The sequence below is a fragment of the Mauremys reevesii genome, linkage group 4, assembly GCF_016161935.1.
Source record: "Mauremys reevesii isolate NIE-2019 linkage group 4, ASM1616193v1, whole genome shotgun sequence".
NCBI classification, from domain to species: Eukaryota; Metazoa; Chordata; order Testudines; family Geoemydidae; genus Mauremys; species Mauremys reevesii.
In genome coordinates this window covers 13,542,227-13,564,568 of record NC_052626.1, presented here as the reverse complement: position 1 = coordinate 13,564,568, position 22,342 = coordinate 13,542,227, and the positions used below count along the sequence as shown (strand labels likewise).

The window sequence follows — 22,342 nt, the reverse complement described above, 5'->3', positions numbered from 1 at the left end:
GATCTTTCAGAATTCACAACTCAAAGCACAACCCTGTGTTATTGCAACCTTCCCTCTAGCAAGGAGGATTGGAGGCAGCTTCTTCCAGAGCCCGTTAACGCTGCAGTGAAGGGTGACATGGGGTGTTTTGACTCCCTGGGGGCTAACCAGTCAGTAATCAAAGGACCCGAGCTTGGCTTCTGAACCTGAATACCTTAGGTGGCAGCATGCTGCATTGACAATGGATACGATCCCAGTAATTCCAACCCCAAGCATTCAAAACCAGGAGTCAGATCCCCCACAATAAGAAGATTGGCATAAATATCATGAGTTTTAAAATAAAAATCATGTCTTTTGGGTTCTTTTTTATTTACTCTTTTGAAAACGCCCCTCCGAGGCGAGGTACCTTTAGGCCCCATTTTCAAGGCCTTCCTATGCAACCACGAGGCTTAGAAACTTCTTTGAGTGCCAACACAAAAGTCGGAGGGGTCTCAGGTCCCGGCGCGCCTGTAGGGGCGCAGATGTAAAGAACCCGCCACCCAATGTGGCCGGCCGGCAGCCCCGCGGTTCTTGCCATTGCGCCGAGGGCGGGGGTCCCCGGGGAAGAAGCGAGCGGACAAGCAGCGGGCAAACGCCAGCGGTGTCAGGAGGTCGGACCCGGCGGCCGGCAAAGGGCGGGGGCGAGAGAGCGTCGGGCTCGGGCGGGGCTCGCCGGTAGGCAGAGCTGACGGGACGGGTCTGGGGAGCGGGCTCTGTCTGGGCGGTGAATCCCGCCCAAACCTCAGGACTCCCGGGTCTGGATCCTTGCCCTCCCCCCACCGCGTTTGTCTCGCCCTTTGTCCAGACCCCCTGCCCGGCTGCCTCCCTCGGTGCCCCCGTCGGCGGGCAGCCGCCGTCCCGCCTCCTCCCCGCGCTCCGCAGCGGCGGGCCGGGCCTGGAGGCGGCGCTGGGAGCGCTGAGGCGGTGCAGCGGCCTGGAGGGAGCGGCTGGGGGTTTACCGCTCTCAGCCCCCTCTCTCCGCGGTGCCCTGGGGCGGGCGTTCGCCTGCCTGATCCCGCCCTCAGTGTAGTGCCTGGGCTGGGGCAGGCCTGGGTATTTACCCCTGTGACCCCCCATCTCTTCCTCACCGTGCCCCGAGGGGGGAGGGGCTGAGGCAGGCCTATGTATTTACCCCTGTGACCCCCCCCCATCTCTTCCTCACCGTGCCCCGAGGGGGGAGGGGCTGGGGTATTTACTCCTGGGACCCCCTATCTCTTTCTCACCGTGCCCTGAGGGGGGAGGGGCTGGGGTATTTACCCCTGTGACCCCACATCTTTTCCTCACCGTGCCCCGAGGGGAGAGAGGCTGGGGCAGGCCTGCGTATTTACCCCTGTGACCCCCCCATCTCTTCCTCACCGTGCCCTGAGGGGGAAGGGGCTGGGGTATTTACCCCTGTGACCCCCCCATCTGTTCCTCATTGTGCCCTGAGGGGGAAGGGGCTGGGGCAGGCCTGGGTATTTACTCCTGTGACCCCCCCATCTGTTCCTCACTGTGCCCCGAGGGGGGAAGGGCTGGGGTATTTACCTCCGTGATCCCAGCTCACTCCCCATAGTGCCCTGAGGGTCTGGGGCAGGCCTGGGTATTTAACCTGCTTCTCTGTCTTGTTAGCATGCTGGAGGGTGGGGTTTTTTTTTTTTTTGTATTTTATTTTTATTCTCATGGAAGTTGGGGTTTTCTATAGCATCCACAATAGTATCACCACTCCTGGGTCTCTTGTCAGTGCACCTTGGATGAAGGGGCTCTCTATACGTTTATTTTTTAAGGTCATTACTCCCTTTTATTATCACTCTTCATTAAGGCCCAGAGCCCCCATTGTCTCCCCAGGGCTGGACTCAATTCATGGGACTCTAAGCAACAGTATTGTGATGTCACCAGGTAAAAGTGAGGCTTTAAGTTGCTAGAGGTGGAAGATTGTATCTATACATTGTCTCCCTCCCTGGTCTTGCTGACGGGAAGACTGGGGTAATGTGTGTGTTGAGGAGTCTCCCCTAGGTGTCAAACATCTATGTTGCTTCTGCCTAAAGGTAAACCACAAGTGGTGCCTGCTGCTCATGAGCAGCTTTTTGTTCCATCATCTCTTCTGTCTTGTCCTTGAAATCTTTCAGAGCCTGTAAAGTTCTATAGTAGACCATGGCCTGCTGATTTTTCAACACATGGCCTAATAAGTACTCCCCAAAAGTATATACAGCCTTAGCAGTTGCACCTGTAAAATTTTGTGTCTGCAACTGGCATCCAGGCACACATTCTTGGGGGTGCACCTTTTCTACCCTGCTTTGAGAATTTAGCATATGATGGTTAGTATTTTAGTGCTTATCCACAACCAACAAGATGGTCTGCAAGATTTTCTTTTTAATGCTTTTCAGACAGTAGACTCGGTTTTCAGTCCTGGGAAACTTCTTCATCAAAATCCTTCTATTTGGCAAATTTCAGCAGAAACAGAACATGTCGATCAAGTGATCATTCTGATTATGTGAGGATTTTAGGGATATGTTGTGCTGGCAGATATTAATGTAGAAATTGCACATGAATGCAAAGAAAACCTTTGTTAATGAAATACTCCATTTGGAAATATAAACATTACAATTTGGGAAGTTCATCAGTCAAGGTATCCCATGGTAATGGTTGCTCTGCCACATTAATTGTAATTATGAGTAGTCATATGAATACTATGACTATCATTAACTGTAATTAATTGTAATCTGTCAGCAAAAGGACCTATATGTCACTATTGACAGCTCAGTGAAATGATTTGTTTAAGGCATAGTGGTAATAGAAAAAATCCCCACAGGATTCTAGGTTGTATTAAGAAGGAGACAGAGAATAATACTGAAAGTATAATGCAGTTACATAAATATATGCATGGCCCTTACCTTGAATATTGTGTTCAGTCTTATATCAGAAAGTATATGAAATAAGTAGAAAAGGGTTGGAGAATGGCAACAAAAGTTATTAGACATATGAAAAGAAATTGAAAAAAAGATTAGAACTACTACATTTAGAGAGATGTACAACAGAAGATATAAAAGAGTCAGTAATTAACAGCATAGAGTAGGTGATGCTACCATCTCCTATAGCATACAAGAGGAGTTCCAATGAAATTTAAAGGCAGCACAGTTAAAATTGATAAAAAATAAATACTTTTCACAACACATAATCTGTGGAACTCACTACTGCAAGATATTACTGAGGCAAATATTGTAGTTGGATTTTAAAGAATAGAGCATCATATGAATACTATGAGGACTATCCATAGTTACTCTAGCTAGGATAAATATTTGTAAGGGATGTTATTCCTCATAAACCAACCACTAACTGCTAGAGATTAAGAAGAAACTTGTCCCATAGCCATGCTATCTGCTATGGGTATTTTTCACCTTTATCTGAAGCATCTAATATTGTACTGTGCTAATACTTAGTATATAGGGCTACACTATTCATATTTATTATTAGTATTATGGTGGTGCCTAGAGACCCCAGTCAGGCTAGGTGCTACATAAACATACTGTTGGTCTGATCCATTATGCCATTTCCTAAGCATACATTGCAAGTATATGGTGTTTTTATTACTGCTTATCCCGCTAACTGGGGCCTTAACTATGCTACAGCTACTCCGGGAGATGTGTACAGAGCAGGGAGTAGCCTCTTCCCTGTTGGGATGGCCTTTGACAAACTGGCTAAACTGGGGGGAACAGTGGGCTGCGCCTTTTGTACAGGTTTAACAAGGGGCACCATTCCTTGCACTGCCCTAAGCCTCTGAAGGTAAATATGTGTTTCAGAGGTATAATTCCTCCAGACAGCTTTGCTCAGGTGGTGCATTTCCTTCTCTCCTCAACGTGGCGCAGAGTCATAATGGAGCCCATTACCATTTGAATGAAGTACATGTGAGAGTTCTATCAAAACTGTTTAGACAGTTTATTTACAGTGTTTAAAATATTCATTTTCTTTTTAGCTTAAATATCTCTTATTTTGTTGTAATTTTGTCTTGTTTATTCTATTAATATGAGCTTTTGAATTTCTTTCTGTAAATCCTTGTATTGCTTTTTTTCTTTTGCTATAGTCCACACAATGAATGACACTCTCTTAAGCAACTTAGACAAACTTCTGCTAGAGCTTGGTAGGTCACTATATATTATATTGAGAGTTCTGGAATTAAGTAATATTTTATGTAAGGACTAATTTATAATGAAGATTTCAACTTTAAACCATCATTCTGCATTTAAGTAATCAGTTTTTATTTTTGTGTCTATTTTATTCTGTTATGTATGGGGTTTTGTTGGTGCTAGGAGTTAGTTAATACCTGGGCTATTAGTAGGGGGAGATAATGATTATAGGTAGCTCTTGTTAAGGTATAATGTTAAAAAAGATCAAGTTGTGTTGTGAAATGTTAATTGTTTAATCACTCAATTTCTGTTTAGAAAATGATAGTAAATAAAACATGAATATTTTTATTTCAGTTTTCCAGCTTGAACAAACTTCCTATGCTAAGGAATATGTGAAGCACCAGATAAATTGTGAGTAGTCTTACATTTGGCCTGTGATGGGATGATAGATGAGGTGGGATCTGAGTTACCACAGATAATTCTTTCCTGGGTGTCTGGCTGGTGAGTCTTGCCCACATGCTCAGGGTTTAGCTGATCACCATATTTGGGGTCTGGAAGGAATTCTCCAGGGCAGATTGTCAGAGGCCCTGGGAGTGTTTCGCTTTCCTCTGCAGCATGGGGCACGGGTCACTTGCTGGAAGATTCTCTGCACCTTGAAGTATTTAAATCATGATTTGAGGACTTCAATGGCTCAGACATAGGTTTGATACAGGAGTGGGTGGGTGAGATTCTGTGGCCTGTTTTGTGCAGGAGGTCAGACTGGATGATCATAATGGTCCCTTCTGACCTTAAAGTCTATGATTCTATTAGACTTTTTTCAGACATTTGAACACATTGCATTTAACCCATTAGTCCTAGTACATCAGAGCTGTTTTGAGCTCAAAGGGTGGATGAATTAATAATGAAAGTTGCCTGCAGTTACTCTTATTCTTACTCCTCCAGCAGCCTTTGCTTTCTCCTTTCACTATTATCTAGTGGTGCTCAGTTTCTTCTGTACAGCCAGTGGCATGCTGCTCAAGCACCTGCCCCTGCCCTGTTGGCTGGCACACAGATGTAGCTCCTCACATCTGGCTGGCACTCCTTCCACTCAGCTTTTAATATCTCCCATACCTGCATCTCTTGTTTTCTTCAGCCTTTTTGTAGCGCTGGAGAGAATTTTTTTTATTTTGTTTTTTTTTTGGTTGGTTGGAAAATGCTGTTTTGTCAAAATCAAAACTTTTGATATCTGTCAGTTTAGACATAACTTTTGTCAGGAATGTTTCTCCAAAATGGAATTTCTGGTCAAAACCAGAGAGAGAGATACTTACCCTGGAACAGACAATTGCCTGGTTAGGGTGCTCACATGGGATATGAGAGGGTGTGTGTGTGTGTGTGTCCCTTCTCCACACCCCTAAACATATCTGCACAGGGTTCAGGGTAGCTCTTTCTTCTTTTTAAAAAAAGTTCATCCTGATGTGGAATGGGAACATGTTTGAAATCTCAGAATATTTTTTGGAACAGGAAAATTGTTTCTACCCCAGCTCTAGTTTTTGCCGTGTTTGTGTCTCTGTCTTCCTGTTCCTTCTGCCCTCACTGTCTGTGTCAGATGTTTCTTTGGTGTGAGTTCAACTAGGATCAAATTTGGAGATGTAACAAACACTGTAAAAAACAGAACCAAACTGCAAGTGATCTGAAGTATTAGAGCAGTTGTTCTCAAACATCCATACTCAAGGCCCTCCCCAAGACTGCTTTCCCATCTAGCGAAGACCACCTCCCTTTAGCAATTTGTGAAGAGCAGAGGGTTGTGACTGCCTGACACCTGTTTGTGACCCAGTGCTCTAGAGCAGCAAGGACTGCAGGTAACAAAATGTGATTTGGTACTAATAAATGTAAAATCCTGCATGAAAGTATAGGAAATGAACTACACAATACAAAATGTCCAAGCATCTATGCTTATCACATTAAAATGAGGGCTTACATGATAGATTTCAAAGCTCTTATTTATAAAAAGGAATATTGCACATGTCCCATGTTGATCTGATTTTGATCCTCAACTAGCCATTTTTTATAGGAATTATTTGTTTTACATTAGGATGTTTATTATGGAAACATGGCAGCATCAAGGCTTCTTGTGCCTCCAAATGCTCCTCTATTTGCAGACTCATTATTATAGAATGTTTGAATAGTCTGTATTTATTAATTCCTGTCTTTTAATCAGTATCCGAGCTTCCCACTCAGTACCTAACTTGTTCTTCAAGTAAATTCCCTTTTTGTGTGGATTTATTCTGTTGCTGGCTTCTCACTCAGACTTCCTTATGTACCTGTAACAAATTATGCATTTCCTCCTTCCTGTACCCAGCTTCCCCAATCAACACAATTGTACAGCTGGCCTATTTGCAAATATCATCTGATTGGACAGCAATTTATAATTGATTTCCCTCTGCCCCATTTCTAGTAGTATGAAGCCACGTGCTTGCAAGTAATTCTGCAAAATCATAGGTCAGCTCTGACAACAAGTAAAATTACTTTGCCCCCCACCCCACCCAAACAGTCACTCTAGTTTAATAGGCTGAGGTTCAAATGGATTTAGGAACAGCACAAATTAGTATTTTCATATTCTCTGTTTCCAACTCATTGCTTTGACAACATTACATAAAAATTAAAGTATTCACCACTCAACTCAAACTTTTTAACTGTTGGGACTCTGTTGCTGCTTTGCTTAGTGGCAGGCTCCCTGGTCAGCTGGTGTTGCTGAGCTCAAGTGTGCTGGAAGAAATTTTGAATCTTCCCGAATTTAGGCCTTTCCACTTTATATGGACATGTTGATAATGCTTATGCACACAGCTCACGGGCTCCAAGGCTTAAGGAGCTTTGAGTGCATGGCCTCTTATGAAGAATGGAAAGATCCTGTTCCAGGATTTTTGTCCAGTGTTTCTCAGAGAAGAGACTATAAGAGAATATTATTCTTTCAAAGAAAAGCCTAAGATTCTTGATATGATATCCTGTGACACTTTAATTCATAATGGCTCTCTCCATTTATTTTCGACCCTTTCGGAGATCAGAATTTTTAGACTCCTTGCAAGCCCCAGCCTCAGCTGCAGGAAATAGCCTATTCACTGCAATATATAATCATTTATCCAGTCTATCTACAAATACATCAAGTTATTTCTCCACAGCTATCTTTATTAGTAAATTGTGCAAAAAACTTACTGTAAAAGCAGCAAAGAATCCTGTGGCACCTTATAGACTAACAGACATTTTGCAGCATGAGCTTTCGTGGGTGAATACCCACTTCGTCGGATGCAAGAGACTTGCTCATGCTGCAAAACGTCTGTTAGTCTATAAGGTGCCACAGGATTCTTTGCTGCTTTTACAGATCCAGACTAACACGGCTACCCCTCTGATTAAAAAAAAAAATTTACTGTATTTTGCAGAAGGTCAGAATAATACAGATTAAAATGATAGTTAGAATAGACAAAAGTAAAACAATGGAAATATTATAACTACATGAAACCTCTCTTAAAGACCTTCCTCATGTCTTAGAAGACTTTTTTAAAGAACCCCTAATGCATATAGGGGCAGATCCTCAACTGAAGTAAATTGATATAGCTCCTTTGCTCTCAGAGGAGCTACATCAGTTGCCGTCAGCTGAAGAGTACACTTTTCCTGCACCTTTATTCGGAGGCCACCTCCATTAAGCAACTTGTTTTTGTCAGTCCCTTGGGATAGGTTTTGCTATACTATGAATTATGTGACAGCAACTTAAATCTGCATCCCAACTTAAATGTCACACTTTTTCTGAGCATATTTACTTGCTGTTACAAGAAACACTTAAGGCTACTATAACTAACAGATTAGAGTAAAATATTTTACTCATATTTTTCTCTGTTTTTTGTTTGTTTTGCTTTGTTCATTTGTTATTCTTTATAGTCAGTGTCACCGTTTCCCCTGTACAAAGAGAGAATCACATTCCCCTGTTTGTGTGGGTCATTCACACAGCAACAGGGGAAAGAAAAGCATTTTAAAAGAGAGAGAAATGTGAATGGAAACCCATAAATACTGACATGAGAATTCAGAAGGAGCTGTAATATGTGAAACTACTTTTTAGTTACTTTTAAAAACTGTCTAGATTTTAAGTTGATGTAATCCATTTAAATTCTCTGCCAATTTATGTAACCACAGAATAATGGGAATTTCTTATTCATATTACAGTAGCGCCTGGATACCACAATCAGGATTGGGGCCTGATTGTGCTAAGATGATTCCTACCTGAAGAGCTGATTTTATAATTAAATCTTGTGACTATAACATGCAGAAATACTGCAGCCGACAAAACCTCCGTTTATATTTTATTGATCCCTCCCCAAATAAGGGAAGAACAGAAAAAGTAAAAAAATGGGAAATGGGGGAAAGGTAAGGAAGGAAGAGGAGAAGAAGAGCAACATTTCAGGTTCCACCCACTAGGAATTAATCAAAGGTTTCTAAAAGGTTAGACCAAATCTTTTCAGATTTGTCTGATCTCTCTTCTTCAAGACTTTACCCGATCTTTATCTGCCAGGTCAGCCATGTCTTGGTGCCAAGCTTCTGTCTCTGAAGGCAGTTGCTCTTCCATCTAAGCAACATGAGTCATTTGGCTAGATGCACTGCTCTGGAGAATCAACTTGGATGATGAAAGATGGAATATAGTCCAAAATACAATTTTGGGACATAATTTTTAAGGATATATCCATTATCATATTAATTCTCCTGTCTACTTCTAGCCAAAAGGATTGTATCCTGGGAAATTCCCAAAACATGTAAGCCAGTGTAACTCTGGGAGACTCACATCTCCAGAAGCAGTCTGTGGCACTGTAATCTATGTGGGGACCAGTGTGAATGAAATATAATTTTCTGCTAGATCAGCCTAACCTCAAATACTTCCTTGTAATTGTTGGTAATGTCAGTTAGTGTAACATACTATTTCTTCTTTGAGTAGTGTCCCTATGGGTGCTCCATTTCAGGCATGCATGTGCCCTTGTGTCTTTCATAGGAAATTTTTGGTAGCAGTGCCCATTCAACCTGTGCATAAGTCCTACACATACTTGTGCGCTGTACCTAGGATGTATAGGGCTGCATGGGCAAATCGCCCTCTGTTCCTTCGGAACCACCTTCAGCCTGAGATGGAACATCTTGTGTACCCACTTCAGTTTTACCATAGCACAGTTTGGATAGATGGTTTGGTTTAGTTTAGCTTAGTTTTAGTTACTATAGATGGTAGGTTGTTGCTGTTTTTTCTCTTTGTTTGCTCTTTCCTCATTTGAGGGGTTGTTCTGAACTTTTCATTATCTGGGGTATCCTGGGTTACCTGGGCTTTAAACATTGTCTTTCCCGCTGGGAGGCTCTCCCTGTGAGTGATGGATGTTCCTGCTGTCTCCGGTGTTTGGACACACGTATACTTGTTAGATGTATTCAAGAGGAGATCTTGTAAAAACAGGAAGATAAAGTTGAAGCTCTTGATGATGGAGCAAGCCCTATGATCAGCTTCTGATCTAAGCTCTGAGAACCCCCTTATACACCAGCCTTCAAGCACATTTAGTGTCATGTCCACCTCTGGATCCTGGTTGCTGAGAGCCTCAATGGACACCATGGCTGGTACCCCATGCACTTCTGGGTCTTGGTCACCAAAAGCCTTGAAGGATGCAGCATCGTCTGTGCCACAGTACAAAGAGCCCCACATAAATACGTGGATACTGACAAGAGGAGTTGGAATGTTAGATCTCCTTCTAAGAAATCTTGGTCACCAACTCTGAAGAAGGCTCCAGACACCACAGGTCCCAAAGGGAGTAATACTGAAGCTCTGAATTATTCCTCTACTGGGAAGAATCTAAGGCTACTTCTAAGAGCCATGCCCCTACCAAACAAGATTCAGTACCGAAGACCTCTTCTGCTTTGGTTGTTCGTCCCCATATTAGTATGAACTCTACTTCAAAGTAGTCTGCACTATCAGACACCTCAGTATCTATGCTGGTGTTGTCAACTTCTGCATAGGCATTGCTTGAATTTGAGTCTGGATGGAAGCATTTGTTGTCCATAATACTGACACACTGCAGACAGGTACCTACCTCAGTACTGAAGTCAGCCTCCACAGGATCATATTCAGCCCCTGCTTGTGTACCATTGGCACCACAGGAGTTTAAGTATTCAAAAGATCCTGTGGTGTTGAAGGAGCTGGAGTCTCCATTACTTACTGGTACAAGACAGCTCTCTGAATTGAGGTCTTCTGGGATACCAACTCCACACTGAGACCGTAAATGTCTGTGTTTCGAATGAAGGTGACCTTAGACAAATCCAAGAGCTGATGAAGCACATCACTGATAAGTTTCAAATCCCTCTGGAAGAGGTCCAGGACTCTCATCATAAACTCCTGAACATTTTACATATTTCAGCTACTGCATGTGTGATTCTCCCTGTAAATGAGGCTTTACCAGAGGCTGCAAAAAAATCTGCCGACAAAAAATATTATGTTCTGGCCAAGGACTTGGAGATTTTATTTTCACAATCAGAACCCAATTCTCTGATGGTGGAAACAGTGAATGAACACAGAACCGAAGTGACTCAGTCTTTTTGAACACAAGAGTTACTGCTCTGCAACATTGTATTTCAGAATAGCAAACCACCAAGCACTCATGTAAAAATATTACTATCTGAATTACAGTAAATTCAACACCTTTACTGATCAGAGGAACACCATGACAATTTAAGGCCATCATAAATGAAGGTCAGCTCTTAGCGAGGACATCATTACAGGCCTCCTTTGATGCAGCCGATACTACAACCTGTTCCATTTCCACTGCAATTGTGATGCAATGAGCATCTTGGCTCCATTTGTCCAGCGTCCTTATGGAGGTACAGAGTACTACTGTAGACCTTCCCTTTGATGGCCACATGTTGTTTTCATTGTCTGTGGTTGACTTGCTTTGCACCTTGAAGGATTTGAGGGCCATACTTGGATCCCTCAGGTTTTATACACCTGAAAATAAAATAAAATTTAGCAGGTGTCAAACAGCACAGCGATCTCACCCAGTTCTCTTCTATAGTTTCCATAGGCCCTCTGAACCAGCTGCCAAAGAGGCCTAGGTACTCAAAAAGGAAATCAACATTTGCCACATCACAGATACTTCATCCCAGCCATCCACTCCAAATGCCAGTTTTGATCACTTGGTCTAGAGTCCAGACCATCCACTCCACAAGAATCTACTGCTGCACTGTCCATCTTCCTTCCCCCCTGTGGATACTGTATTTTCCATTTCCAACCTGCATGGGTTATGGAGGTCATAACTGATTATTCAGTCCATTTTACCTCCCTCCCACTCTCCTTACCCATCCTCTTTCAGGGAGCCATCTCATGATCAATTGCTGAAACAGGAAGTCACGTTTCTTCATACTCAGGGACTGTAGAACCAGTGTCAGTCCAGCACAGGGGAAAGGGTTTCTATTCCAAGTATTTTTGGTCCCCAAAAAGAATGGGTGATGGAGACTAATATTAGATCTCAGACATCTAAGCATTTATGTAAAACAGCAGAAATTCAGAATAGTGACTCTTATAGCTATAATTCCTTCATTAGATTCCAGGGTTTGGTTTGCAACTCTCAGCCTCCAAGATGTTTTGTCATATCACAATTCACCTCTCTCACAGAGGTTTCTTCATTTTACAGTAAACCATGATTACTTTCAGTACCAGGTTCTTCCTTCTGACCTCTCCTCTGCCCCCAAGGGTATTCTCAAAGATCATGGCAGTCATAGCTGTCCACCTATGTCGATTTAGGATAATTGTCTTCCCTTATCTTGATGACTGACTACTCAGGGCTCGATCTTAACTAGAGGTTCTATTGGCAGTAAAATTACAAGGTCTCTGTTCCACAGTTTAGGCTTACAACTCAATCTCAAAAAGTCCACTTTGACACCTGTAGAGTGGATAGATTTCATAGGAGCTTCTTTGGATGGCATGATAGCCAGGGACCTAAGAACAGGTTTGCATCCCTAAAAATAAAATCTAATTTCAAGGATTCAGCTAAATCATCAAATCTCAGCAAGAAATTGTTTCCAACTATTGGTCATATGGCAGCTTGTACCTTCATAACCCAATATGCCAGATTCCATCTTTGGTGCTTCCAGGGATGGCTGAGGACAATTTATAAACTGAACAAGCACAAGGACAAGCACAGATCTGTTCCCTGTTGGGTTCTGGACTTAACTGGTGGGATGAACAGAACATCTAGTGTCTCACATCATCCGCGTCAATGGACTTCCCAAGAGTGTCATCTTACACCAATCTTTTAGAATTGAGAGCAGTCTGCAGTGCTTGCATTCATTTCTTTCCACTGATCAGAGCCAAGTCTGTCAAGGTCATGACAGACAACATTGGCTGTATGTTCTACATCAATCACCAGGATGGTGCTTGCTCCCCCTTGCTTTGTGGTGAATCAGTAAAACTCTGAAATTGGTGTGTAGCCAACCAGATTGTTATCTCAGCTTCCTACTTCCTCAATGCACAAAGCCCCACAGCTGTCGACCTCCTAGTGAATGGGAGTTAGATTCATGGATCCTCAGCAACATGTTTCTAGCATGGGGTTTTCCAGAAGCGGACCTCTTTGCCTCCACCATCAACACAAAGTTCAAGCAGTTTTTATCTAGAGGGGAACTAGACCTTCAGTCACTAGAGGTTGCCTTCATCATTTCATGGGAAAGGGATCTTCTTTACACATACTCACCAGCATTGTTACTCTTGAAAGTACTGAACAAGATGAAGTAGGTCAAGGTGAGGGTCATTTTAATTGCACCAACTTGGCCGAGACAAGTTTGGTATCCTTATCTCATTCGACTTGCTAGTCATCCACTGATGAAACTTCCAGTCAGTTGCCATCTGTTGTCTCAACATGCTGGTCAGACACTTCACTCCCGTCTGGAAGTTGTGCAATTCAAGGCATGGCTCCTAGATGGTTCTCGGGGATAGAGACTTCCCTTCAGCAAATGTGTAACAGATGTTGTTAAACAGCAGAAAAGCATCTACATGACATGGTTACCTTCAGAAGTGAGGATGTGTACCCATTGACAAATTTTTCTTGTTTGTACTGCTCTTCCCACCATCCTAGACTATCTGTTGAAATAAAAAATTCAGGTCTTACTATGAGTTCCTTCAAGGTTCACTTGGTGGCTATAACAGTCATTCATTCATCTATTGAAGACTTTTTGTTTTTTTGCTCACCCGACGATGTCAAGATTCCTTAGAGGACTAATGGATCTTTTTAGTCCAATATGTGACTTAAACTTTGTTCTTAATTGCCATGTGAAACATCCTTTTGAGCCATTAACTATGTGTTTGTTGCTGCACCTATTCATAGAAACAGATTTCTTGGTGGCCATCACTTTTTGGCTTTTAGTGTCAGAGCACTGGGGGCTTTAATGGCAGATCCCCCATTTACTGTGTTCATCAAGGAAAAGGTTTCATTATGATCACATCCTAAGCTTCTAAGTGTTCTCCAAGTTTCGTATTATCCAGACGATTCATATCTCTTTTTTTTTCCCCCTGAAACCACATCAGACTGGGCAGGAGATTGCCTTCCATACCTTGGATGTCAGAAGAGTTTTAGCCTTCTATCTAGACAGAGTCAAGCCATTCAGAAAGTTTTCCAAACTGTTTCAATTGCAGACAGATCCAAAATGCCCACAGTCTTTACCCCAAAACTCTCAAGGTGGATTTCTGGATGTATTATCTCATGTTGGGAGTCTGTCAACATTCAGCCTCCTTCTAGAGTATTAGTCCATTCTACAAGGCCTCAGTCTACTTCTTTGGCACTACTCAAGCATGTTCCAGTCTCTGAAATTTGCAGAGCTGCAACATGGACCTCAGTACATACTTTCCCTAGACACTATGCTTTGGATCATGCATCTAAATCAGATGCTACAGCTCTGACTTCAGTATTAGATTCTGTGCCAAAGTTCGTTCCTCCCTGTGGGGATATTGCTTGGGAGTCACTTGCAGTTTAGCACCCATAGGGGCACTACTTGAAGAAGGAGAGGTTACTCATCTTGTAGTAACTGGAGTTCTTAGAGGTGTGTCCCCCTATGGGTGCTCCACTAACCGTCCTCCTTCGTCTCTGCTTTAGAGTTTTCTTTGAGGACTTTGTGGTAGAGAAGCAACTGAAAGCAGTTCACCTGTGCAATCCTATATTTCCTTGGTAGGAGGCAGAAGAATGTGTAGGTTGCATGTGCGGGCCAAAAGGGCTGTCTGTGCTACCGAAAATCTTTGATGAAGGTGCAGGGGCACATGCACATTTGAAGTGGAGCATCCATAGAGAGACAAATCTCAAAGAACTCCAGATACTGCACAAGGCCAGATCTTAGTACTATGTACATCCAGTCTATTATTTTGTATCTGTTGTGGGTGATATATAGTAAATAAAATAAACATATTCTTTATTTCAGTATATGCTGCAAGTATTGTGGAAAGAAAGAATGAAGTCTGTAGATTACATGAGAATATAAACAGCAGTAATGATGCAATTGTTTATTTGCACAAGCATAACAAGAGTAGTAAGGACAATTGCAATGTGTAAGTATGATATAAGCTGAAGTTTTTAATTACAGATGGTTGTAATCATAGAACCATAGGGTTAGAAGGGTCATTGAATCTAATGCAGCAAGAAGCTTTACCAAACACTAGTTTAAAAGTGTGTGTGTGAGAGAGATTGGAGAGTAGGTATTAAAAGAATCAAATACAGGTGCTTGATCAGTCTCTTTGGTATAGAGTGCATGATAGAAAGATAGATAGTTTTTTGTCTGTAGTTTTTTCCTGAACTTATTTTTAAGATGTAAAATATAATTGGTCCATCATGTAGCAGTGGTAAAATAAAACAGAGAAACATAAATGACGTGGGAAGTTTTCTGTCAGATATATTTATTAGGGCTTTATTGGAATCAGTAATCATCTGCAGAGTTCACAGATGCCATCTTTGTAGCATTCCCATTTATTCAGTTGGTTAGGTAACCTGTGAACATCATTGTCTTAATTTTACATGTGTCTGAGCCATGGATAGTTTACTGGGAAAAGAGAGTTCAGACATATATTTGGGGATCTTTATGCCAGTTTCCTTAGTTATTTTAAATAGTCTCTTTCTGTGGAAGACATTTTTATATGGGAAGGAACGTTATTCTAGCCTAAAACTTGATTAACTCCTTCCATAGCCATCAGATCTTTACAGAGCTAGATGGCTCGGTTTCCAAAGCAGTGTTTTAAATGGTAAGCTTTTAGCTCATGCAGTAGAAGCTCATGCACTAAGCTCCAGAGATCCTAGGTTCAATCCCGCCTGCTGATAACCAGGGTCTGTCGGTGTTACATTTTTTTTTAAAATACCAAATGTAGTTGCCTGCTGTTGGAGAATCTTCCTCTTTCTGGGAAAGGGTCTTTTGCTCACCATTCCTTCTCATTTAAGTATTTGTTCTCATATTTATTGTCTTTTAATCTGTCACATAGCTGAACACACACACACACACACACACACACACACACACACACACACACACACACACACACACACACACACACACACACACACACACACACACACACACACACACACACACACACACACACACACACACACACACACACACACAGTGTCATTTACTCCACAGATTTTAAAGTTGTTATTCTGAATTTAAACTGGTGTAATTGTAATCAGACTTTTTTCTGAAGGAACAGAGTCTGCTTAGAGACGTGAGAGGGATCTCATTGAATAAACTCATTGACGTCCACCAAGTATTTAGTATTGGACCAATTAACCTACATAGCAGGAGGATAAGGTGCAAGTTACCGGATAAGCTGCAAGTAGGAAGGTCAAAGTCAGTATTTCATGGTTACCAACAGTTTATTTTCATGGCCACAGAAACAAGCTTCGGTTGTTCTCAGATTGAAAGCTTCCAAAATTCTGCAGGCTAAATATTTGATTAAATTTGATGGGTCCATTGGGCTGGATTCCATAGACATCTGCATGCAGAATTTCTTATTAAGTTAATAGGAATTTTGAATGCAGATCATTGTCAGGTTTGAGTATCTAGAAATTGGTGAGAAAGCAAATATCTGACTGCCAAGTTTTCTCCCTACTTCCTTAGGATGTCTTAATTTTTCTGAATGAAAAGTATAGGTATCTTTTATAAGGATATCTAGTAAGAAAGATTTGTGGTTGACATGTATAAAGTATGGGTAAGATTCTGTAATCCTATCCCTTTACATCCTAGTGCTTCTTCTCCCTGGTACAATGTCCTGGTTTAGCTCCTATGTAACTCAATTGATGTTTTATTAAAAAAAACACCTTGTTTCTTTTGTTAATATTTTATAATTAAATAAAAATGTTTGAATAAAAAGTATGTAAGGTATATTTGAAAGACTTTTGATACTAGAAAAAATTGACTTTAATTTCAGACTTTGAATGAAAAGTGTAAGTAAAAGGAGAAGTGGTGAGAACATCAAAGTTCTTGTTATGCCTATTAGGAAAGAATAAGTTAGTGTTAGAACTATCTAAAAGCCTTGAGAGGAAGGGGAAGGAGTGGAGTCATTGGTGACCAGAGAAAGGGAAGTGGCTACTTGGTGGAATTAACTATCATTGGATACTGATCAACGATTATGCCATGAAAAAAAGGGAAAGGAAAATACTTGAACTTGTCAGGAATGTTGCAGCCTTCTTTTATATTAACAATATCCCCTCTAACATAGTGCACAATGAACAATTTTAATAAAGTATTGAAACATTTTACTTTGAATGTATTCCTCCAGACAGGTTTTAAATTCTCAGGTCCACTGCTGAACACAGAAATAGAGACAAAAGTAAAGGAAGAACTAAGGACCTGATTTAAAATCCATTGATCTTCAATGGGCTTTAGCTCAGGCCCTAAAAAAAAGAATAAACTTTGACATTAACGCAGGATGATTGGTTGAGCATGAGAAGTGACTTGTTAGTGGCTATAGCATCCATAATGTATTCAGAAAACTGCAGAATATTGTGTTTTAAATTGTTGAAGGTGGCATTCAAGAATGCAGTGAAAAGTATAATAAAGAAGCTTTTGCCATTTATTCAGACAATAAAAATAAAATGAAAGAAATAAGAGATCTGCTCAGATAGAATCCCTCTAAACTTCTGAAATGTGGTCAGCACAGTATTTAAAGATAATTGAGAAAGTAGGAGCACCCTGGCCTCCACAGTCCTGCTATACAGGATTAACGTACTAGCTTGTAAATAACATTCAGAAGAACTTTCAAGAAGATAGTCTCTACATTTGTATACAAATACCATAAGCAGTGCTTAATTTGTAATGAAAGAGGTGCCAGGGCTTAAGCAATTTTTTTTTTACTTTCATAACTGACTTGGCAAGCCCAGAGGAACCGGGACTATAAACTGCAGAGCCTAGAGGTGCCGGGGCTCAGCCCTGGCAAGTCCTGGAACAAATGAAGCACTGACCATAAGCATACTGAAATTTGCATTGAGTATGAGAAGACTTTGAACGCAACACTGGATTCATTTTACACAATGGAGTCTACAGAAAAGGAGGTCTCTGAGAGCTTTGACAGATTACAGGTTGATGATACCTATTGTCATAATCTCTGTGGAAATCTATCTTGATCTAATTAACAGGAAAGAACTGGAATCATACAAGAACAAAACTGAAAAATGATTTAGAAAAACTTAGGTAACTTTTCCATTACCTACCTACCATGACCAAAAGAAGAGGATGAAACAAGGTTGATGGAATCTAATCCTGGTCTTCCTCCTTCTCTTCTAGCATTTAAATGTGAAAATCCAGATATTTATCCCAATTTTTTGTTTGAGAAGGCGACTATGTCACAGTGTGTTGCATCAATATAGTAGGAACTTGTGGAAGTAAAATCATAGAAGACAAGACATCCTGCTGGCTAACTAACAATCAAATGTATTTTTAGCACATTTGGACTGGTTTGGTTGAAACTTTATAATAGGCTAAGTGATGGTAACAGCATAGTAGTATTTAAGGGGAGATAGGAAAGTGATAAGCCTAACTTGTTAGACTGGTGTCTCGAATATTGCATGCCTGTGTTTTACTTCAGAATTCCAAACTCTACAATTTGAACAGTGTGTCTTTTTTTTTATATCTGAGGAATAAATATGCTTGCATAGTGAATTTCATAATAAACGTTTTGTGTTTCATTTAATAAATGCTTCTTATTTTTTTTTTCAATGTTAGTTTTTCTCCAGAAGAAAATCAAGGTTTTTGTTTTTTGAATTGAGGAAAGTCACAGCAATGCCTGTGTGTGTGTGTGTGTGCGCGCGCACTATCAGTCTCTGCTGTTTAAAAACTTTGCCCTTTTTTAATGTGGCTTTTTGCCCAATTGTCACTACATGTAGTGATTTGTAATTACATTTTTAGTCATAAATAGTATCAAACATTTATGACAGTAATATTAAGTTGTCTGGATGGATAGTGCATTTTTCATTCACTTTTTATTTGCAATTTTAATGCTGTGGTAAATGTTGATTATATCTTCTTGTGTCTTCTCAGGACCTGGAATATATTATTTCTTATTCAAGATTTTTGCAGTCCTGTTCAGCAAATTAAATGTCAAGTCCTTGTTCTTTAAATTTTTGTCTTCTTGCTAGCAATTACACTAAATTAGCTATTGTTGAAGTCACTATTTTGATAACAGCCATGAAACCAACTATTTTTCAGGTTTTGGTTATATCCTCCATTTTTAACATTATTTATATAGTGCTATATGTATATATGACAATATACAATAAGTGAGTTTCTGCCAAGTAACAGGATCTTGCCCCAAAGACCTTACAACAGAAGCAGGAACAATACAGCACAATACAAATTGGGAAGATTCTTTGAATAGATGGATATTATTGTTTTTTGAAAGAGAGGCAGGGATCTTGATATATGTATATTATTCAGAATAAAATAATCTAATTTAATAATAATATATGGAGATATACCTATCTCACAGAGCTGAGTCCAGCCCCCTGGCTTCACTAGCAGGACCAAGTACTGATTTTGCCCCAGATCCCTGAGTGACCCCCTGAAGGATTGAACTCACAACCCTGGGTTTAGCAGGCCAATGCTCAAACCACTGAGCTATCCCTCCCCTGATTATAATTTACCCATATATGTTTTATTATAATTTACTGATTATATTCCTTAATCTAATATTTTTACAACTAGTAAACAATAAACACAAGAAAAAATGAAGCCGTCCAAAATATTTTAAAAGAATTAATTTGTGATTTTACAGACTATCACTCTGCTGTTCTGGAGCTGTAGAATCTACTGCTGCTGCTGAATTGTGTAGCAGAATATCCACTTTCATTTAAAAAAATAAGTTTCTAACTTTCTGGTTATGAAGAAAATTTTCATTATGGGAATGTAAACTGATGCGATGCTGTTTTCTTTTGTCTGCAAACAGACTGTGAATCAGTACCTATTTGTGATGTGAACTGCCCTATTTATGTCACTGAGGTGTTACCTCTGAAATCTAATTACGATGACATAATTGCCCACAGTGTTAACTACTTCATGATGACTGTTTTAGTTGCAACATCAAACTGTTATGCTTATCTCACAATTCCAAACCAACCCCTATGTCTTTCTAAGTGCCAAAAGCCACAAAAACTTCCTACTAGATTTCCAAAACATCTGGATTCCTCCCTGAGAACTTTCACAATGCAGTTGTACATTTTCAATACAAAATTCTGCATCACATTTAAAACTGAAGATTTAGGGGCAGTGTAAAAAAATATTGAAATAAATACCAATAAATAATTTAATGATAGGATAATAAAGTATGCAAATAGTCCTAACCAAAGGTGCCCATATGTTAATTTGGTGGTCTTAGTCCCATTAACAAATGACAGGGCCCACATCTCAAAAATCAGCATTACAGTTGATGCCCTTGTTTCTAGCCTTAAGAGAAGCCAGAGGTTCAGTGAGCATATGGATCAAGTTCTCTACTTACTCACAAAGGTTGTTCTTTCAGGTAATGTTTGAGATTTAGCAAGGTTTAATCTTGATGTGTTTAATTCTGAAATGACTTAATTAATAAAAAAAATCATTAATACACTTTTTAACTTGTGCCATAGCTGGAAACCAACATATGTAGTTCTTAGCAAGCATGAAGAATATTTGAATAACCAACTCAAAAACTGCCAAGAAACTACAGAAAATGACAAGTAAGTATGAGAATTTGAGATTATTGTATGTTAAGAATACTTTCAAGCAATGATAATAAGCACTCTAGCTGCTAAGTGTAGAAATCTGCAAACTACATTGCAGGGAGCTATCATTTTTTAATCGATACTTTTAATTTTCAGGACAATAACAAATGTCTTCATAATTGAAAGAATATTCATTAGAGATATATGAGTTCATGCATATTCAGAACGTTCAGGCTTATACTAATTTTGGGACACATTTTATCCTTACGCTTGTACAGCACTCCAGTTGATGTAAATACACAAAAATTAAGGGTCAAATGTGGCCCTTCATTAGAAATGACTCAAAATCCTCACTACTTCCCAAGTACATATCGAAATTTTTCAAACCCTTGCTCTACTGTATACAATTTAAGGAAAAAATTCCTCGTTGAAACAGAGACCAGTAACATTTCAGATTTGGCTGGCATATGATGTAAAAAACGGCAAGTACTAATGAGAAACCATTTAAACAGTGTTAGCCTGATGCCTGCCATGACTTATCTGTCATCACTACATTTTTCTAAGTACACTGCAATGTCAATAGTTTTAGGATAATACAGTAGAATCTCAGAGTTACAAACACCTCAGGAATGGAGCTTGTTCATAACACTGAAATATTTGTAATTCTTTGAACAAAACATTATGACTGTTCTTTCAAAAGTTTGCAACTGAACATTGACTTAATACAGATTTGAAACTTTACTATGCAGAAGAAAAATACTGCTTTTAATCATCTTAATTTAAATGAAACAAGCACAGAAACAGTTTTTTACCTTGTCAAATATTTTTATTTTAATTTCCCTTTATTTTTAGTAGTTTACGTTTAACAGTACTGTAATGGACAGCATTTGCTATCTTTTTTTTTTGGTCTCTGCTGCCTGATTGCATACTTCTGGTTCCAAATGAGGTGTGTCGTTGAGTGGTCAGTTCATAACCCTGTTGTTCTACTGTAGTGAAGTAGTTCAAGTAGTTGTTTTAAAAAGCATTCAGAAAATACAGAGGCAGGTATAAATACACAGCATATGAAAAGGTGGGAGTTTCCTTACCAAGTGGGGGTTCAGTGCTAACGAGCCAATTCAATTAAAGTGGAAGTTGCTGGTCACTACACACTAGGGTGATGAGATGTCCCGATTTTATAGGGACAGTCCGGATTTTTGGGTCTTTTTCTTATATAGACTCCTATTACCCTCTACCCCCGTCCCGATTTTTCACATTTGCTGTCTGGTCACCCTACTACACACCACACAATAAAAACACTAACCCAGGAACCAATCTCTTCAACAGACCCCGTTGCCAACTCTGTCCGCATATCTATTCAAGGGACACCCATCATAGGACCTAACCACATCAGCCACACCATCAGGGTCTCATTCACCTGCACATCTACCAATGTGATATATGCCATCATGTGCCAGCAATGCCCCTCTGCCATGTACATTGGCCAAACTGGACAGTCTCTACGCAAAAGAATAAATGGACACAAATGTGACATCAAGAATTATAACATTCAAAAACCAGTAGGAGAACACTTCTGTCTCCCTGGACACTCAGTAACAGACTTAAAAGTGGCAATTCTTCAACAAAAAAACTTCAAAAACAGATTCCAATGAGAAACTGCAGAACTTGAATTAATTAGCAAACTGGTCACCATCAAATTAGGCCTAAATAAAGACTGGGGGTGGATGGGTCACTACAAAAACTAATTTCCCCCTGCTGATACTCATACCTTCTTGTCAACTGTTTGAAATGGGCCACCTTGATTACATTGGCCTCATTAGCACTACAAAAGTGATTTTTCCTCCCTTGGTATTTACCCCTTCTTGTCAACTGTTGAGAATAGCCCACTTCCACCTTAATTGAATTGGCTCTTTGGCATTGACCCCTCAACTTGGTAATGCAACTCCCCTCTTTTCATGTGCAGTGTATTTATGCCTGCCTCTGTATTTTCCACTCCATGCATCTGATGAAGTGGGTTTTAGCTCACGA

General features: G+C 40.2%; 1 protein-coding gene across 19 annotated transcripts in view; it reads left to right on the top strand.

Annotated features, from left to right (window-relative positions):
• The first annotated feature begins 474 nt into the window (after positions 1–474).
• The window catches only part of C4H14orf39 (chromosome 4 C14orf39 homolog), a 48,836-nt gene continuing 26,968 nt past the window's right edge, over positions 475–22,342 (top strand). The window contains exons 1-6 of one of the 19 annotated variants that reach the window (XM_039538000.1): positions 572–693; positions 1,817–1,893; positions 4,076–4,132; positions 4,473–4,529; positions 14,562–14,688; positions 20,243–20,332. In XM_039538000.1, coding sequence (XP_039393934.1) covers positions 1,884–1,893; positions 4,076–4,132; positions 4,473–4,529; positions 14,562–14,688; positions 20,243–20,332 — 341 coding nt within the window. In that variant the 5' untranslated portion in view covers positions 572–693; positions 1,817–1,883. The other 18 variants (XM_039538006.1, XM_039537999.1, XM_039538001.1 and 15 more) reach the window with 18 other exon arrangements.